This window comes from Pelobates fuscus, chromosome 12 (genome assembly GCF_036172605.1).
Source record: "Pelobates fuscus isolate aPelFus1 chromosome 12, aPelFus1.pri, whole genome shotgun sequence".
NCBI classification, from domain to species: domain Eukaryota; kingdom Metazoa; phylum Chordata; class Amphibia; order Anura; family Pelobatidae; genus Pelobates; species Pelobates fuscus.
This window is the reverse complement of record NC_086328.1, coordinates 104420287-104437766: the sequence shown is the minus strand read 5'-3', so window position 1 is coordinate 104437766 and position 17480 is coordinate 104420287. Positions and strand designations below refer to the sequence as shown.

At 41.4% G+C, this 17480-nt stretch overlaps 1 protein-coding gene across 3 annotated transcripts in view; it reads left to right on the top strand.

The window, feature by feature from the left end:
- Positions 1-4903: 4903 nt before the first annotated feature.
- Positions 4904-17480, top strand: part of TRIM66 (tripartite motif containing 66) — a 40371-nt gene continuing 27794 nt past the window's right edge. For 2 of the 3 annotated variants that reach the window (XM_063437619.1, XM_063437617.1), the window contains exons 1-2: positions 4916-4998; positions 15248-15350. In XM_063437619.1, the coding sequence (XP_063293689.1) occupies positions 15342-15350 (9 nt within the window). In that variant the 5' untranslated portion in view covers positions 4916-4998; positions 15248-15341. Of the gene's footprint in view, positions 4999-15247; positions 15351-17480 lie in introns of all 3 variants that reach the window. The other variant, XM_063437618.1, reaches the window with a different exon arrangement.

Below are 17480 nucleotides of genomic sequence, written 5' to 3'. Positions count from 1 at the left end.
TAACCTTACTCTAATTAAACACTGACTATCTAGTGCTTCTGTCACTTTAATTGTTAACTCTAATCACAGTGCTGTACAGAGTCATGTATTTACTCTCCCAGATTACCTTTAACCCCTTTACAACTGATCTATGTTTCCATGGAAATTCTCGCTCCTTTAACATCAGTTCTAGAGCCGCAGATAGCAGCAATCCTCCCATAGCGTCTCTAGGGACCTTATTGTAATGTTGGTAAAATAAATAACATTGCTCCTTAAGGAGTTAAAATATGTCCCTTTAACATAAACACCTGCATACCCTGCCCACAGGTACCGTGCTCGGCGCGCATGTAACGAGAAATAAGAAATTTGCATTGCATTTTTTTTTAGGTATCCTTGAAAAATAGTCAACAGACAAAATTAATCTTTTGCCCCAAATTCACATTTAGCTCATGCTGTATTATGAAATATTTTAATTTCTTTTTTTTTTATAAACTATTTGGTAGCAAACACCCCTTGCAAGACAATAAGTGATATCTTGGTGACTTACTGGCAGTAATGTCTTACACGTACAATGTTTTAAGAAATCGCTAGTACATTTCTAGATAAAATGTTATTTTAGCGAGCAGATTAAGCACAGGGTTGAATCTACAGAAATTCACACAATAATCACTAAATAATGAGCTTGTAGAAAATTGCAAGAAAGTGGAAATTTTACATCAAAATACCCAAAATGAGAAAAATACTCAAACTAAGCAAATTTGCCCAAAATTTGCAGTTTCCTATACATTTACATCTCAGGTTTTTTTTTTGCTAAACGCTAACTTGTTTAAACTGGGGCCCTGGTTTAAATACCCAATTTTTCCATATCAGCTATTCTGGCCTAGGTTTTGTAGTGTGTATGTATCTGAATATTCTCTTTATTGAGCCGCAGTTTCTGTGTGCTAGTCTGTCATCACACACAGATATCCTCAGTAGGGACATGCGCTTCCCCTGAGCTCAGACGCCCTCCCGCACGCAGAAAGCTTATTTCGCACTAATAAAACGTTCTCTGTGTTACAAATTTGGAAGCGTACACTGGGGTACGTGATGTAATAATATGCAACTAACACAAATTTAACAAGAAATGCTTCTTTTTAAATGTTTTTTTTTTTTTTTTTTTACGCAAATAGATCCACCATTCTAAGCACTAAAATAACACACATAGAATCTTGGGTGTAGGGAAAAAAAACTTCCGATTATTTTACAAAACAGATGTATTTAGGCAGAGAAAGGGCAGAATGCCTGTGAATGATTTCTGGACTTTAGCTTCTTAATACGGAATGAATCAGATGATTTTTGCCGTTTTGGTTAGGCTACATTTAGAAACTCACTAAACTCTAAAATGTTGTGAATGAAATCTGGAAAATGTCTCCATCTCAGCCATAGTCACAGCATGGCTATTTTTGCTTTAAGCCTTTGAGATTTAATTTGCGGAAATTCCGATTAGTGTATACCCTGTTGGAGGTTAGTGTTTAACACTTACAGTGCTTTTTTGGTTGTTTTTTTTAGCTTGTTCTGCCCTGCATTATGTAGAAATCATCGCTGCACATTGATTTGGAGAGGTAATACCAGGTCCGGTCCTGGATACTGTGTGCCTATAAAACATGGATGGGACGTCTCTGAGAGCAACATGCTCTTAGATCAGGAGTGCCCAAAAGGTAGATCCCCAGATGTTTTAAAACTACAGCTTCCATGATGCTTTGTCATTCTAAAGGCATGCAAAGCATCATGGTAGTTGTAGTTCTATGTTATCTGTGGATCTACCTTTTGGGCAGCCCTGTCTTAGATGTTACAAATCAATGCTGTTCACTGGTTGTTTATATGTGGCTGGATATGGTATCTTACTTTGGTGCCAGTTATATATAATTAACGGTCAGTATGAACTGGGTATAGGCTGTGCACTGTCCGTTCATTGTACAGCACTGCAGAATTTGTTGGCACTATATAAATAATAATCATAATATATAGCTGTAAAAGAACCCGCAGTCTGAAATGTGTGAAAATAGCCATCATTATCTACCAACCAAAATGAATGATATTTATCAAAGTGTTCTGATAAATGACAGCTAAATTAAGTCATTACTTTGATCAAAATGTATTAAATTGTTTTGTAAAAAGTGAGTTTTTCTTTATGGTAAATTCTGCCAGTTTTCACATTTAATATTTTTAGGAAACCGCCAAATTTATAGTGTCAGGAAGTCTCCACCAATTTTCTGTCAGAAAAAAAGTAGCTTAAAAAATCCATAAATCTTTCGTGTCTGCTAAAAAATGATAAATATTAAAAAATGATGGTTAGGGAAAAAAAAAATAACATATGATAAGATGAGATGGAAAAAAGCTGGGTATACCTCCTTTGGGGTTTATTCACTAAAAAGTGAATAAAGGTGACTTGGAAACCAATTGTTACAGCAGAAAAAACATATCTCTAATTGCTATATTCCCAGTTTGGTTATTTAGGTTTTAATTGATCAAATTTCGTTTTTAAAAACAGCACAATTCGCTGTTTAGTAAATAAACCCCAAGTGGGTTTGTGATCACACACTCATCGACAGCGCCAACAATCATAGGACAACTTGGATAAAATGTACATAGCATGAAAATAGAATAATGGGTTAATTAGAGGTTCTGCTCGTTAGTCACTATTCCCTAACGAGTAGATAGATAACTACAGGAGGGGTTGTATTTGGCAGCACATTGGATACTAGACTCCACTCCCTAAATTGCCCCTCGGCTATGCCGTGACATATTACTCAGTGAGTATACCCACTCAGTTCAAGTCACCCAAGTAGCCATTATTGTACCGTTATTATATGAAATGTATAAATTTATTAGAGATAATTAGATCTCCAGGGTTTAAGCCTCTGGATAAATAATTATCTTACTGTATAAGGGGAGTGGTAAAGATATATAGCAATATTGCTCTGCTGACTTTTTTAAAGGGATATTCCAATTAAAAAACAATGTATATATTGTTTTATTTAGAGGGTTTCTATTTTTGTTTATTATCCCCCCCCCCCACCACCCCTATTTGGGTAACGAGCAAGTTGAAATAAATTATCTTCACCTTTATTCCAGCACCGTTGGAGCACTGGGCTCATGGCGCATGCGCAGCAATCACCACACAATCTCAAAGATTGTATATGGGAAGCATTTACTACAATTTACAGTGAGCGAGGGATTATTCCTCCCCGGTATCTGCTCGGACACATAACTCTCCATCATGTAAAGTGCTGCCCTGCTATATGTAGAATCCATATATTCATACATTAATGACTTGACTTCCTTCCTAAACCTTCTGAATTATTCATTGCACGGGGCAATAACCAGCAACCTGTATAAATAGTGGCGGACAAGGAAACCCTATGCTAAGGGGATTTATAAAGTGCTGATTTCTCCTGCAGGTGCATGCAGTTAACCCCTTAAACACCTCTGCACACTTAATTGCTTTAAGAAACTGGAGTTTACATCAGGGCAAAATTGGAAAGATGAATAGCGTGGACCAGTAGTGGCTAGTGAAATTTAAAGATGGTGGGTCACTAGGAATTTGCCTCTACCTATTGACTTGTTGGGTGCTGTCCATTGTACTTAACCCCTGGCCTAGTGAGTGGTCATGTATTTGGAAATCAACACAAACTAGAGGCCTGACTCCACCTACTGATGCTGCTACCCAACGACAGTCCTAGAAAACAGGACACGATGCAGGGCTTTTTATATAGCGGATTCAGAATTTGATGGCCCAATGTAAAGCCAATGGGTGACATCACAAAATGGGGGGGGGGAAATGCCTGAAACATAGTGATGCAATAAACTGTTTGGTCTCTAAGCAGTGTCTTCCTCCATCAATAAGGGGTGTGTGGGGGGAATCTGCAGAATTAATCCTACCAGAAACGATTTGTTTCCAGTACACACTAATCACGCCAATAGATTTTTTGTTTTTGCAACAAAATTTTGGGTGGGCGCTGATCTACCTGCTTCTACGGCCCGTCACCCAGTGTTGTGGACTGTTGTCTACATTTTACTAATTACAATAATAGAGAATGTATTAATGCAAAAATCTCCTTGATGAAGCCCACCATAGGAGTGATAAAGGGTCACTGTATGTATTGTGGCCAACATGCCTGAAGAATTCAGGGCAGACTGGGTTGACTATCTGGGATTCGCCGAGGGCACAATATTAATGGGTTCTGCACAGCCTGTTGAGAAGACAGTGGTAATTTCTGTTTTGTTTGGTAAATCCTCCGCCCTTTTAGTAGGTGAATTATGATTGTCACTTGTACTCAGCCACATTACGGGGATTTCTTGATATAAAATGGGAAAGATCTGCAAACTTACTACGATTGAAAAAATCAACAACTTTCTTGAGTTGAATTTTAATATCCCCTTCCTCCAGCCTTGTAAAAAAAAGAAAAATGGATATATTCAACCAAATAGTGTGCTGTGGTAAGCAGAGAACCAACTTGCAAACTTAGGCCAAAATAGAAAAATAAATAGATTGCATTTTTTTCTATAAATACATTCCAACTTCCCAAATCCCATCTATACTGTAGAGTTTTTTTTCCCCACTTCTGATCTCTATATTGCAACTTGCTGTTTAGTGCACAGTCTGGCTTGGAGATGGCTGAGAGTTGTGGGAGTATACCAGCAGCAGGAGCACAGGGGAAGGGGTTATGGATGTATTTAAAGTGCCTCAGCAGGTGTACCCTGGAGATCCAGTACTGGTGGCATCCAGACCCTGCTCTCAGAAACATTGATAGGAGGATGACATGTGTCAAGGTTCCCCAGGTACAGAGCTCCTGCCAGCTCCCCTGGGCTCCTACTCACTGCTTGCATCATGCAGGGTTTCATATAAACAGCCTGGCTCCTGGGACCTGTCTGCCTGCAGCATGTTACACCTGCCCTGGGCTCACATCATTCAGTACACAGGGAGAATTAGCTGGCTTTATCCTATCTCTGCAATGTGAGCACAGCTTACACATACAGGTAAGGGGGTGCTGGGTACAGGGGTGCTGGATGTGGGGGGGGGGGGAGGGGGGGGATGGCTGAGCTCTGTACAGGGTATATCACTGAATAGTGTACATGGGTGACCTGTGTACAGAGGGGAGCTGTGTACATGGGGTAACACTGAGAGGTCTACATGGGGGGAGCTCTGTACAGGGGGTATCACTGAATGGTGTACATGGGGTGACCTGTGTACAAAGGGGAGCTGTGTACATGGGGTTACACTGAGAGGTCTACATGGGGTGAGCTGTGTATAGAGGAGCTGCGTACAGGTGATAGCTGTGTGTGTACAGGGGGGAGCTGTGTACAGAGGGGAGCTGTGTACAGAGGGGAGATGTGTACAGGGGTGAGGAAGTGATGGAGTGAGTTGGTGTATGGTGAGGTGGAGAGGGCTGTACAGAGGTGAGGTAGTGTAGTAGGGGTGAGGTGGTGTATGGTAAGGTGGTCTCACTGGTCTGTATAAAGGTGAGGTAGTGTAGAGGTGAGATAGTGTAGGAGTTTGCTAGTTATATATTAAGATATATTTCCATGCTGTATATGGGGTTCTTTGGTTAGATCAGATGCATAATTTCAGCACATTCCCCCCCCCCCCTGTATGTTCCCATGGAGCTCCAAAGCCACTGGGAAGAGTCTAAGTAAATGGAGTCACAGAATTAATTTTATATAATATTTCAATAGAAGGATGGGTAACTGGGCTGATTTTACTATTTAGTTTAATTACTGTATAGACATGATTTAGGATGCTATGTTTGCTAAAAGCGCTACGGAATCTGTTGGCGCTATATAAATTGCAATAATAATAATAATAAAAGCTGGATCAGTGTATACTGTGTGTTATGGGATATGTACAAAGACAATGAATTAGTTAAATATTACATTCAAGGCCAATTTATCAATGTTAATGTTTTTTTGCTGGGGAGGAGGTTAACCCCCGGTGTGCCTCTTTATTACCTCATGCTATTAAACAGTTATAGATAATCTAAAACTGGGTAAAATCATGAAATCTGCTGAATTTTCCATTGTGACGTTCACAGTTTCACACATTAATTTGCCCAGTTATTAATTGTTGAGCTGACCGCTGCGTTCATCAGATGGTTAATGTATAACAGTGAGAATTTGTACAGCGCTGTTGAATATGTTGGTGCTTCATAAATTATGAATAATATAGTATTATATAATTAATAATAATATTAGGTAACATTAGAAAGACAGGACTCATGGGCTGCAGAATACAGAGCTCCATAGGCTAGATCTCAGCTTACAGGCAGGGCCCTCTCTACCTTCTGTATTTGTCTGTCTATATTGTATGTTCTCCACTAATTGTACAGCGCTGCGGAATCTGTTGGCGCTTTATCAATACCAGTAATAAATAAATAAATAAAATAGGGGCAGCAAACTCAGTTTTTATTGTAAGGAGTAATGATAAATAAGTCTGTCATGTTTATATCGGCAGTTTTCAGAAATATGCTTATTTGTGGTTGGAGGTGCTGCTGAGAAGGTGACCAACTACGTAATCATATTACAATTTTCAGGCAATTTTGAACAATAACCCCATGCTCTGGGTATGCACCTCTCAGGCATATACAGCTGACTAATTCTGCATTATATCTATTTCCAATCCAGAGAATATTCAGTATCACTAACAAAAGCATTTGACTCTGGTAAATCTATTCTACAGCCTAAACATACAGCCTATAAAAACAGGGCTTATGCCACTTGCGAAATATTTTTTCACAGATAATTCAGATTTTATATATTTTCAGTGCTATGGTCCGAACCAGGGTTTGAAATGTGTAGTCATATGATAGTAGCCAGGCCTTACAATTACCCACAGTGCAAGCCATAGCATACTCACCACCGTTAGCATGTTAGAATTTGCCCTGGTGCCACACTCTTAATAAACCAAATAAAGATTACGTTTACGAGACCACTTAAAATCAACTATCTCAGCAAACAAATATAGAAATTCAGTTACCCCACGTGGCAATATTGTTTTAAGCCCAATATGTCACAGTACCTCAATATCGATGGATCCTACACTAATTTAAAGGACCACTATAGTACCAGGAAAACAAACTTGTTTTCCTGCCACTATAGGGTCTTTAGGTCCCCCCACCCTCAGGGTCCCACTCCCGACGGGCTGAAGGGGGAGGAAGGGGTTAAACGCTTACCTTTCTCGAGCGCCAGGCTCCCTCGGCGCTGGGGACTCTCCTCCCTCTTCCGACGTCATCCGCCGAATGCGCAAGCGCAGCAAGAGCCGCGCGCACATTCAATCAGTCCATAGGAAAGCATTTCTCAATGCTTTCCTATGGACGTCAGCGTCTTCTAACTGATTTTCACAGTGAGAAGCGCAGTAGCGCCTCTAGCAGCTGTCAACGAGACAGCCACTAGAGGCTGGATTAACCCTAATGTAAACATAGTAGTTTCTCTGAAACTGCTATGTTTACAGCTGCAGGGTTAACCCTAGATGGACCTGGCACCCAGACCACTTCATTGAGCTGAAGTGGTCTGGGTTCCTATAGTGGTCCTTTAACATGGGAGATATACATGCTAACTTCAAAACTTACTGCTTATACTGCTTCCAGAGACTCCTCAATTAATGCTTTCCTGTGGTCACCTCTAAAGGGGCACCCATACGGGATGGGTGGGGGGCTCAGCCCAATAGGAATCTGGTCTTGATCCAAATGTTCTGGGTGTACTCCCAATTCCCCTTTTTTGGATTGGCTGTTCTGATGTTTAATAAAATGACTATTAGAATATTACCCTGAGGGTCTATTCACTAAATGAAAATTTGATGAAAGCATTAGATGATTTGGCTTCGGCATATAGAATTTTTAGGTCACCAATGATTCACAATTTGCATATTCCTCAATAACCTGATAGCTTTATGGCCTGGAATTTCATTTTATTTTTTTCTGCCATTTTACTAAGTGCAGTTTGGAAAATGCCGTGTTTGACACAGGTGGAAGATTGTATCTGAGAAGAAAGCTAACAGAAATGTTAACATGTTGACTTAATCTCAAGGTTTCTCCGCTCGGAATAAATACTGCCTTGATGTGTACGCACCGCGCTGATAACGGGTTATACTTTCTGGCGTATTCCCAAAACACATGGGCTGCTGACTCCAGGATCTACATTAGGCTACCCCAACAGGGAGCCACTTACTCTGCGTTACAGAGCAAAAAACAAAACGCAACATACAAACATATGTTACTTGTACGTAGCTTGATACATCTTGTTATGTCTCTGAGTACTGGCTGTGTTTGATGGAAGCAGCTGTAACCGATTGATAGATACAGGGTAATAAAGACGCTGTATTTGGCATCTTGTTTTTAGCAAACCCGCATAAGAGAAGGTAAGTGTCAATATTAATTAGCCTTACAAAGAGACGAGTCTATTCACTAAACAACAACTTGTGGCGATAGAACCGAGATGCCACCGAGCAGAGTTGGGAAATAGTCTAAGAAAGTTATTTACTACAGTCTGAGCTGTCAGCAATTCAAAGTGAGTTTCAAATTTTAGGTCAAAATTCTCCATGTAAGCTATGGTTTGACAATTGTGGCTAAAACCTGGAAATCAGTTTACTTTCACTTTAACCCCTTAAGGACACATGACATGTGTGACATGTCATGATTCCCTTTTATTCCAGAAGTTTGGTCCGTAAGGGGTTAAATCCCAGACTATTCACAAATGAGTGAATAACAGGATCTCTGCAGATTGAGCCCACAACAAAACTGGATGACCCCTGCTGGCATGCTTCATGCTGGGAGCCACACCCCCACCACTTCATGCCAACCTTGCCAACCACGCCACCCGGGGTTTCAGTGAGAAAAATAGCAAGAAATAAAAACAAGCTGCCACGACTCACTACCTAAACAAAGGAGAAGGGGTACAGCAGAGCCCCTCTGCCCAGTACCCAATCCTGGCTGTTACCTGGAGAGTTCAGAAGAAGTAAACTAGTTATCTCTTTTATATCACGGGCTGCTTTGAGAATCAAAAACCAAAACAGAACACTAATATTCTGGAGCCACTTGTAGAGATTCAGGGATAAAGAACCCCACATCCAGGGATTCAACCCCTTAAGCTTCCCTAACAGCTCATCTGGTGAAAAAGCCCGCTTGAGTTTAAGATTTCTTTTTAACTTACTATTGTCACATTAATTCAGTTGGCTGTCATCTCACCACGACTCACTCCTCCCTAGCTACGTCCTATGTATTTTTTCTGATATTACAGTCTAAGTGCCAAGGACACTTGCTCTGTTCTGTGTTGTTGGTTTTTTTTTGTAGGTATTACATTAATTGTGGTACGCCGGGATCAACTGTTTAATGTTAAAATTAGTATTAGTGTGGCCTGAGATGTTGTGCCAACTTGCACCCTTACATGCCATGTGGCATCTGGGTGATCTGCCCTTATATGCTCATTACCCGCCTGGTGCCATTAATGAGCCATGCCAGGCAGTAAGACGCCCTCTCACGTGTTTTGATTTAATTCCGTTGCTTGTTGATAGCAGGAGATCTTTGCTTGTAGGCTCTAAGATGCATTGTTACAGACACTCTTCATAAATTCGGGCGACATTTTTCGCTTCCCACAATGCTCTAGGGTGTGAGTGTCGTCAGACTATGTTGGTGAGGCTGTCCTGAGGGGCCGGAGAGTCTGCAGAGGACTTGTGATGCAATCAGCTCACTATCACCTGGAGATTAATCAGTTTAATTGACTCCCCCAGCCAGTCATTGCAGGGTCGGTTTTCCATTGACTGTATGACGTGCAGCCGTGACCTTGGTTTTGATGCCTAGCGTCCCTGCATGGCTCAATGCCCGAGGTTAGCCCAGACAGGGCTGGGAACTTTATCATAGAAATTCTAAATAATAAGTATATAGTGTGAAAACGTATTAAAAATATATATTTTTTTATTGATGTCTCCAAATTATCTGAGCACTGAGTTATGAGAGGACCATATTCTGCCATGGTCCTCCTACCGTGCCCTACTAAAGTTTCTGTGCTACCCTCTGCAGAGTTCTACGTCCGTGCTTTGCTATAGTTTCCACTCCATCCTTGAGTTTTTGTGCCAACCTCTGTCAGAGTCCCCCTACAATGACCTGCTGGAGTTTCTGTGCCACCCTTTACTAGAGTTTCCCTACCGTGTCCGGCTAGAGTTTCTGTGCCACCCTCTATCAGAGTCCCCCTAAAATGTCCTGCTGGAGTTTCTGTGCCACCCTCTACAAGACTTCCTCTACTATCCGGCTAGGGTTTCTGTGCACCCTCTGTCAGAGTCCCCCTACAATGCCCTGCTGGAGTTTCTGTGCCACACTCTACTAGAGTTCCCCTACCGTGCCCTGCTAGAGTTTCTGCCATCATCTGTCAGAGTCCCCGTACAATGCCCTGCTGGAGTTTCTGTACCACACTCTACTAGAGTTCCCCTACCATGCCCTGCTAGAGTTTCTGTGCCATCATCTGTCAGAGTCCCCCTACAATGCCCTGCTGGAGTTTCTGTGCCACACTCTACTAGAGTTCCCCTACCATGCCCTGCTGGAGTTTCTGTGCCATCATCTGTCAGAGTTTACCTACCATGCCCTGCTGGACTTTCTGTGCCATCTTCTGCCAGAATGTACCTACCTTGCCTTTCTTGAGTTTCTGTGCCACCCTCTGCCAAGTCCCCCTACCATGTCCTGCTAGAATTTCTGTGCCGTCATAGCCAGGCCTTGATATAAATTATCCCATACACTGTGATACCTGGTGCATTTGTCAGAGAAGGAGTATATACAGATACTGAATATATAAACTATTAGCACAGCGCAAATCTCACTGCATCTGCTCTGCATAATGTACGCAGCATGCTAAACCGCTCTGCATGATGAACCTAACATACTTACCTGCTCTGTGTGATACACCTCCTAACATACTTACCTGCTCTGTGTGATACACCTCCTAACATACTTACCTGCTCTGTGTAATACACCTCCTAACATACTTACCTGCTCTGTGTAATACACCTAACATACTTACCAGCAATGCATATTGTACACAGAATGCTAAACCGCTCTGCATAATGAACCTAACATACTTACCTGCCTCCCTTGGTAAACTCATTAGCTCCTTTGGTTTCCAATATCATTTCTATGCAGATGACACGCAAATCTACCTGTCCTCTCCTGATCTCTCCCCGTCCCTCTTGACTAGTGTCTCTGACTGGCTCTCTGCTGTTTCTAACTGGATGGCTGCCCACTTCCTTAAACTAAACCTGCCCAAAACTGAAATTCTGGTCTTTCCTCCCTAAAGTGGTGTTACTCCTGTGTCTGTCTCCCTCCAAGTCAACGGTGCTACCATCAGCTCCACCACGCAGGCTCGCTGCCTAGGTGCTCCCTTTGACTCCGACCTCTCCTTCAAGCCTCATGTTCAATCTATCGCCAAATCCTGTCATTTCCATCTCAAAAACATTGCGCGCATCCGCCCCTACTTAACGCCAGATGCGACTAAGGTGTTGGTCCATTCCACTGTCCTTTCTCGCCTTGACTACTGTAATCTGCTTCTCAGTGGTCTTACGTGCTCCCAACTTTCGCCGTTACAGTCCATAATGAATGCGGTAGTGAGGCTCATCTTCCTATCTGCCCGCACCTCCCATGCCTCACCCTTCTGCCAGTCCCTACTTTGGCTTCCTATAAAATATAGAGCTCAATTTAAAATTCTGGTTCTTGCTTTCAAATCTCTACATAATGCTGCTCCCACCTATCTATCCTCCCTTATACACAAGTATGTCCCGTCTAGGCCCTTACGATCTGCTGAAGACTTACGTCTATCTTCTGTCCGTACTCCCACCTCTGATGCTCGCCTTCAAGACTTCTCGATGGCTGCACCGTTCCTGTGGAACTCACTTCCCTCCTCCGTTAGATGCTCACCCAGTCTCCAATCTTTCAAAAAATCATTAAAAACCCAATTCTTCATAAAAGCGTATCAATTAAACTGTTAATAGCTCCCGACTGATTCCTCTTCTGCAACTGTCACTAGTCTAATACTATCCTTACCTTTTTGTGTCATTTTACCCCACTCCCTCTAGCATGTAAGCTCATTGAGCAGGGCCCTCAACCCCTCTGTTCCTGTGTGTCCAACTTGTCTGGTTACAACTACATGTCTGTTCGTCCACCCATTGTAAAGCGCTGCGGAATTTGATGGCGATATATAAATACCATAATAATAATAATAATAATAATACCAGCTCTTTGTGATACACCTCCTTACATACTTACCTGCTCTGTGTGATACACCTAACATTCTTACCTGCTCTGTGTAATACACCTAACATACTTACCTGCTCTGTGTAATACACCTAACATACTTACCTGCTCTTTGTGATACACCTCCTAACATTCTTACCTGCTCTGTGTAATACACCTTACATACTTACCTGCTCTGTGTAATACACCCAACATACTTACCTGCTCTATGTGATACACCTAACATACTTACCTGCTCTGTGTAATACACCTTACATACTTACCTGCTCTATGTGATACACCTAACATACTTACCTGCTCTGTGTGATGCACCTAACATACTTACCTGCTCTGTGTAATACACCTTACATACTTACCTGCTCTGTGTAATGCACCTAACATACTTACCAGCTCTGCATAATGTACACAGAATGCTAAACCGCTCTGCATAATAAACCTAACATACCTACCTGCTCTTTGTGATACACCTCCTAACATACCTACCTGCTCTGTGTGATACACCTCCTAACATACATACCTGCTCTGTGTAATACATCTAACATACTTACCTGCTCTATGTGATACACTTAACATACTTACCTGCTCTGTGTGATACACCTCCTAACATACTTACCTGCTCTGTGTAATACACCTAAGATACTTACCTGCTCTGTGTAATACACCTTACATACTTACCTGCTCTGTGTAATGCACCTAACATGCTTACCTGCTCTGTGTAATACACCTAACATACTTACCTGCTCTGTGTAATACACCTAACATACTTAAATGCTAACCCGCTCTGCATGATGAACCTAACATACTTACCTGCTCTATGTGACACACCTCCTAACATACTTACCTGCTCTGTGTAATACACCTAAGATACTTACCTGCTTTGTGTAATACACCTTACATACTTAACTGCTCTGTGTAATGCACCTAACATACTTACCAGCTCTGCATAATGTACACAGAATGCTAAACCGCTCTGCATAATAAACCTAACATACCTACCTGCTCTTTGTGATACACCTCCTAACATACCTACCTGCTCTGTGTGATACACCTCCTAACATACATACCTACTCTGTGTAATACATCTAACATACTTACCTGCTCTATGTGATACACTTAACATACTTACCTGCTCTGTGTGATACACCTCCTAACATACTTACCTGCTCTGTGTAATACACCTAACATACTTACCTGCTCTGTGTAATACACCTAACATACTTAAATGCTAACCCGCTCTGCATGATGAACCTAACATACTTACCTGCTCTATGTGACACACCTCCTAACATACTTACCTGCTCTGTGTAATACACCTAACATACTTACCTGCTCTGTGTAATGCACCTAACATACTTACCTGCTCTGTGTAATGCACCTAACATACTTACCTGCTCTGTGTAATACACCCCCTAACATACTTACCTGCTCTGTGTAATACACCTCCTAACATACTTACCTGCTCTGTGTAATGCACCTAACATACTTACCTGCTCTGTGTAATACACCCCCTAACATACTTACCTGCTCTGTGTAATACACCTCCTAACATACTTACCTGCTCTGTGTAATGCACCTAACATACTTACCTGCTCTGTGTAATACACCCCCTAACATACTTACCTGCTCTGTGTAATACACCTCCTAACATACTTACCTGCTCTGTGTAATACACCTCCTAACATACTTACCTGCTCTGTGTAATGCACCTAACATACTTACCTGCTCTGTGTAATACACCCCCTAACATACTTACCTGCTCTGTGTAATACACCCCCTAACATACTTACCTGCTCTGTGTAATACACCTCCTAACATACTTACCTGCTCTGTGTAATACACCTCCTAACATACTTACCTGCTCTGTGTAATGCACCTAACATACTTAAATGCTAAACCGCTCTGCATGATGAACCTAACATACTTACCTGCTCTATGTGACACACCTCCTAACATACTTACCTGCTCTGTGTAATACACCTAACATACTTACCTGCTCTGTGTAATGCACCTAACATACTTACCTGCTCTGTGTAATGCACCTAACATACTTACCTGCTCTGTGTAATACACCTAACATACTTACCTGCTCTGTGTAATACACCTAACATACTTAAATGCTAAACCGCTCTGCATGATGAACCTAACATACTTACCTGCTCTATGTGACACACCTCCTAACATACTTACCAGCTCTGTGTAATTCACCTAACATACTTACCTGCTCTGTGTAATGCACCTAACATACATGATCCTAGTGTGTTCACTCACTCTGCTCAGTGTGCAAAGCTCCCTAGACAATGCATTCGGGTTTTTCATTTCACCCATTTAACCAGGTATTATAGTTTGAATATTATTGTGATGTGGTTTTTGTATTTTATTGGGACAGGCAAACATTTGCTGAGTATTTATTTTAGAAACCTTCCTCGTCCTCCTTCAAGCTCCAGGACCACAATTTGTAGAGCAATTCTCTCTCTATTGAATGTTCTGCCTGATTCTGACATTGTCTTCCTTCATCTTTCAGGGAAATAATTTTTTAGAGAATAGTCATTGGCATGTCATTAATAAACCCCCAAATACCAGCTTGTGAACCCCCCAAATACCAGCTTGTGAACTCCCAAATACCCACTTTTAAAATTCCCCAGTACCAGCTTGTGAACCCCCAAATGCCAGCGATGTGTCCAGCAATGCATGTCCGTGGTCAGATTCTATTTCTATGATCATGTTCTTCATGGATAAAGCTATTTATGACAGTGTGCATCTGCTTTATAACAATCTATGAGAGTGCTGTACATATCCTATTCCCATAAGCCTCTGCACACTATAGTTGTTTTGGGGAACATACACCTGGTTTTGTCTCAGGCCATCTGGGATCATACAAAACATGTCATGTTTTACCATAATGTACTCTGCCTGCCTGCTGTCAGTATGCTTGGTTATGTTAGTTATTAAAGTAGCATTTCCTGTTTATAGTTTTAATAGTTTTGTCTTTATTTCTTTTTTAGGTTTTCTCTGTTGTCCTCTGTGCAGCCCGACGTGCGTCTTAGGGGATGTGACTGAAACCCATTTATAAAGAATTTTTCAAGAACTCATCTCAACATGGCCAAGGTAAGTGACCCCCCGGCCGTTTGCAGGTGGCTGTAAATTTAGCAAACCAAAAATCTGTTTCCCCCACTGTTTGCTGGGTTTATCTGCTGAACAGTGAGTGTTAGTAAACTGAAAATCAAATTGCTCAATTCATTATAAAATAGCAATAAAGGGACTGTGGCCAAGATTGAGAATATTTTTCAAATCAGTTATTTAAACTTAAATGTTGCTATTCACAAAACTGTAAATGGCAAGAATTCACTGTTTGGTGAACAATCCCTTTGGATGAATGTACCTAAAGAACCAGATGTTATATTGTATTTTTATACCTTGAACCGGCAATTACACTTGTAATGGAAATCTCTATATTTAGCTCTAAAGTCACCTTGTGCTATTTAATTATAGACTCGGCCTCAGTGAACTGGCTGTTTTTAAAGATGTTGCCAGATTTCATCCATTGCTCTTAACCCCTTAAGGACCAAACTTCTGGAATAAAAGGGAATCATGACATGCCACACACGTCATGTGTCCTTAAGGGGTTAAACTGCTTTTATTGTATAAATCATCTTAAATTTGCCAAATTATGTGACTTTATCTAAGATATGTCAAAGTCGCCTTCACCCCCTCACCCCCTCCCCAAAAAGTAAATCTATTTAGAAGTTATAATTAATAACATAGACTTTGTGCACGCTATGTTGGCAGGTTATATAATATTGTGATAAATCTTTATTTATTAACCCTTTGCAAGCTGTTGCGTTAGAACTGTTATTACCCGGACCCTCCAATAAATAAACAAATAAGTACGTGGGAGGGAATAGATTTTACCATTTAATGCAGCATAGTGTGTTAGGATAGAGATGGCAAACATTGCCGTGTCAGAAGAAATACAATTAATGGAGGGGCTGTTTCCGTGCCTGGTGTTTGTGGACTACACCTCCCATAATGCCCTGCCAGTGGTGAGAATTCTTTATACCGTCTGAGCCTCATGGGAAATGGCACCACAAGCTGAGATTTATGGGAAATACAGTTAACAGTCTGAGAACAAGCAAAGTAAATAAGGTCGATAAAAAACCCAAAACATTTTTGTGAGCAACTGTTTTATCTTATTGTTGTTTATTTGTTTTTCTAAATCAGAGAAGCTCGAGGCTGCCCCGCTTTTTTGCTTTGCCCATTCCTTGGTACGCAGACATCCCAGGGGCCAGTAACATACTAGTGCAGGGGTAAGCAACCTATGGCACGTGTGCCATGCATGGCACTCAAGATGCCTTTGCACGGCACCCAAGGTTGCCAGAGCCAAACAGGCATTGGCATGTCAGGTATCTGCTAGTGCAAACTAAGTGGTGATTGCAGGTGGTAAGGGGCAATCCTTAATTTACCCATTGCAGCGCTTAATGGAAGTGATCTCAGATCACTCCATCCCAACACTTATGAACGGGTACCTGCACTACAGTAGGGCAGCCCACAGCAGCTATCACAGATTTTGACCTGCACCTGGCCAACCCGTTGCTCACTGGATCCCAGAGATGCCACCCACACTGCTAGATATATACACAGAGCTGCAAAAAAAGCCTTCCTGCTATACAAATAATATAAATAGCCCACAACACCACTGACTATCCACATACACGCACACAACCTCACAAGCAGCCCCTCACATGCAATACTCCAAGCAGCCCCACACATATACACACCACCAAACACAACGTGACATAACATCCACACACACAATTCCGCAAGCAGCCCCCATACACAGCCCACATTTTTAGGTACCATACGCAATATCACAAACTACTCATGAAAATATACACTATAACAGCCCACATACACATAAATACAATGGTACAAAGCAACTGCAGCAACCATAAATTACACAAGCAGAATACAGTAACACACATCTCAATTTTACAAAAATAGGACCGGCATACCAAGGGACTTTAACATCCTGTTTTGGCACAGTACTACAAAAAGGTTGCCTACCCCTGTACTAGTGTTTAGTGTAGTGATTTAATGAGACGCTACGAGTCACAAGCTACATTATTATTGTAGCATTTTTCTTTTCTCACATTGCAGTGCATGAAACAAATTGCAAGTACAGAAATATATGTGTGAGACTCAATGCAGGCAACAATAAACAATAGAGAATATAGATGC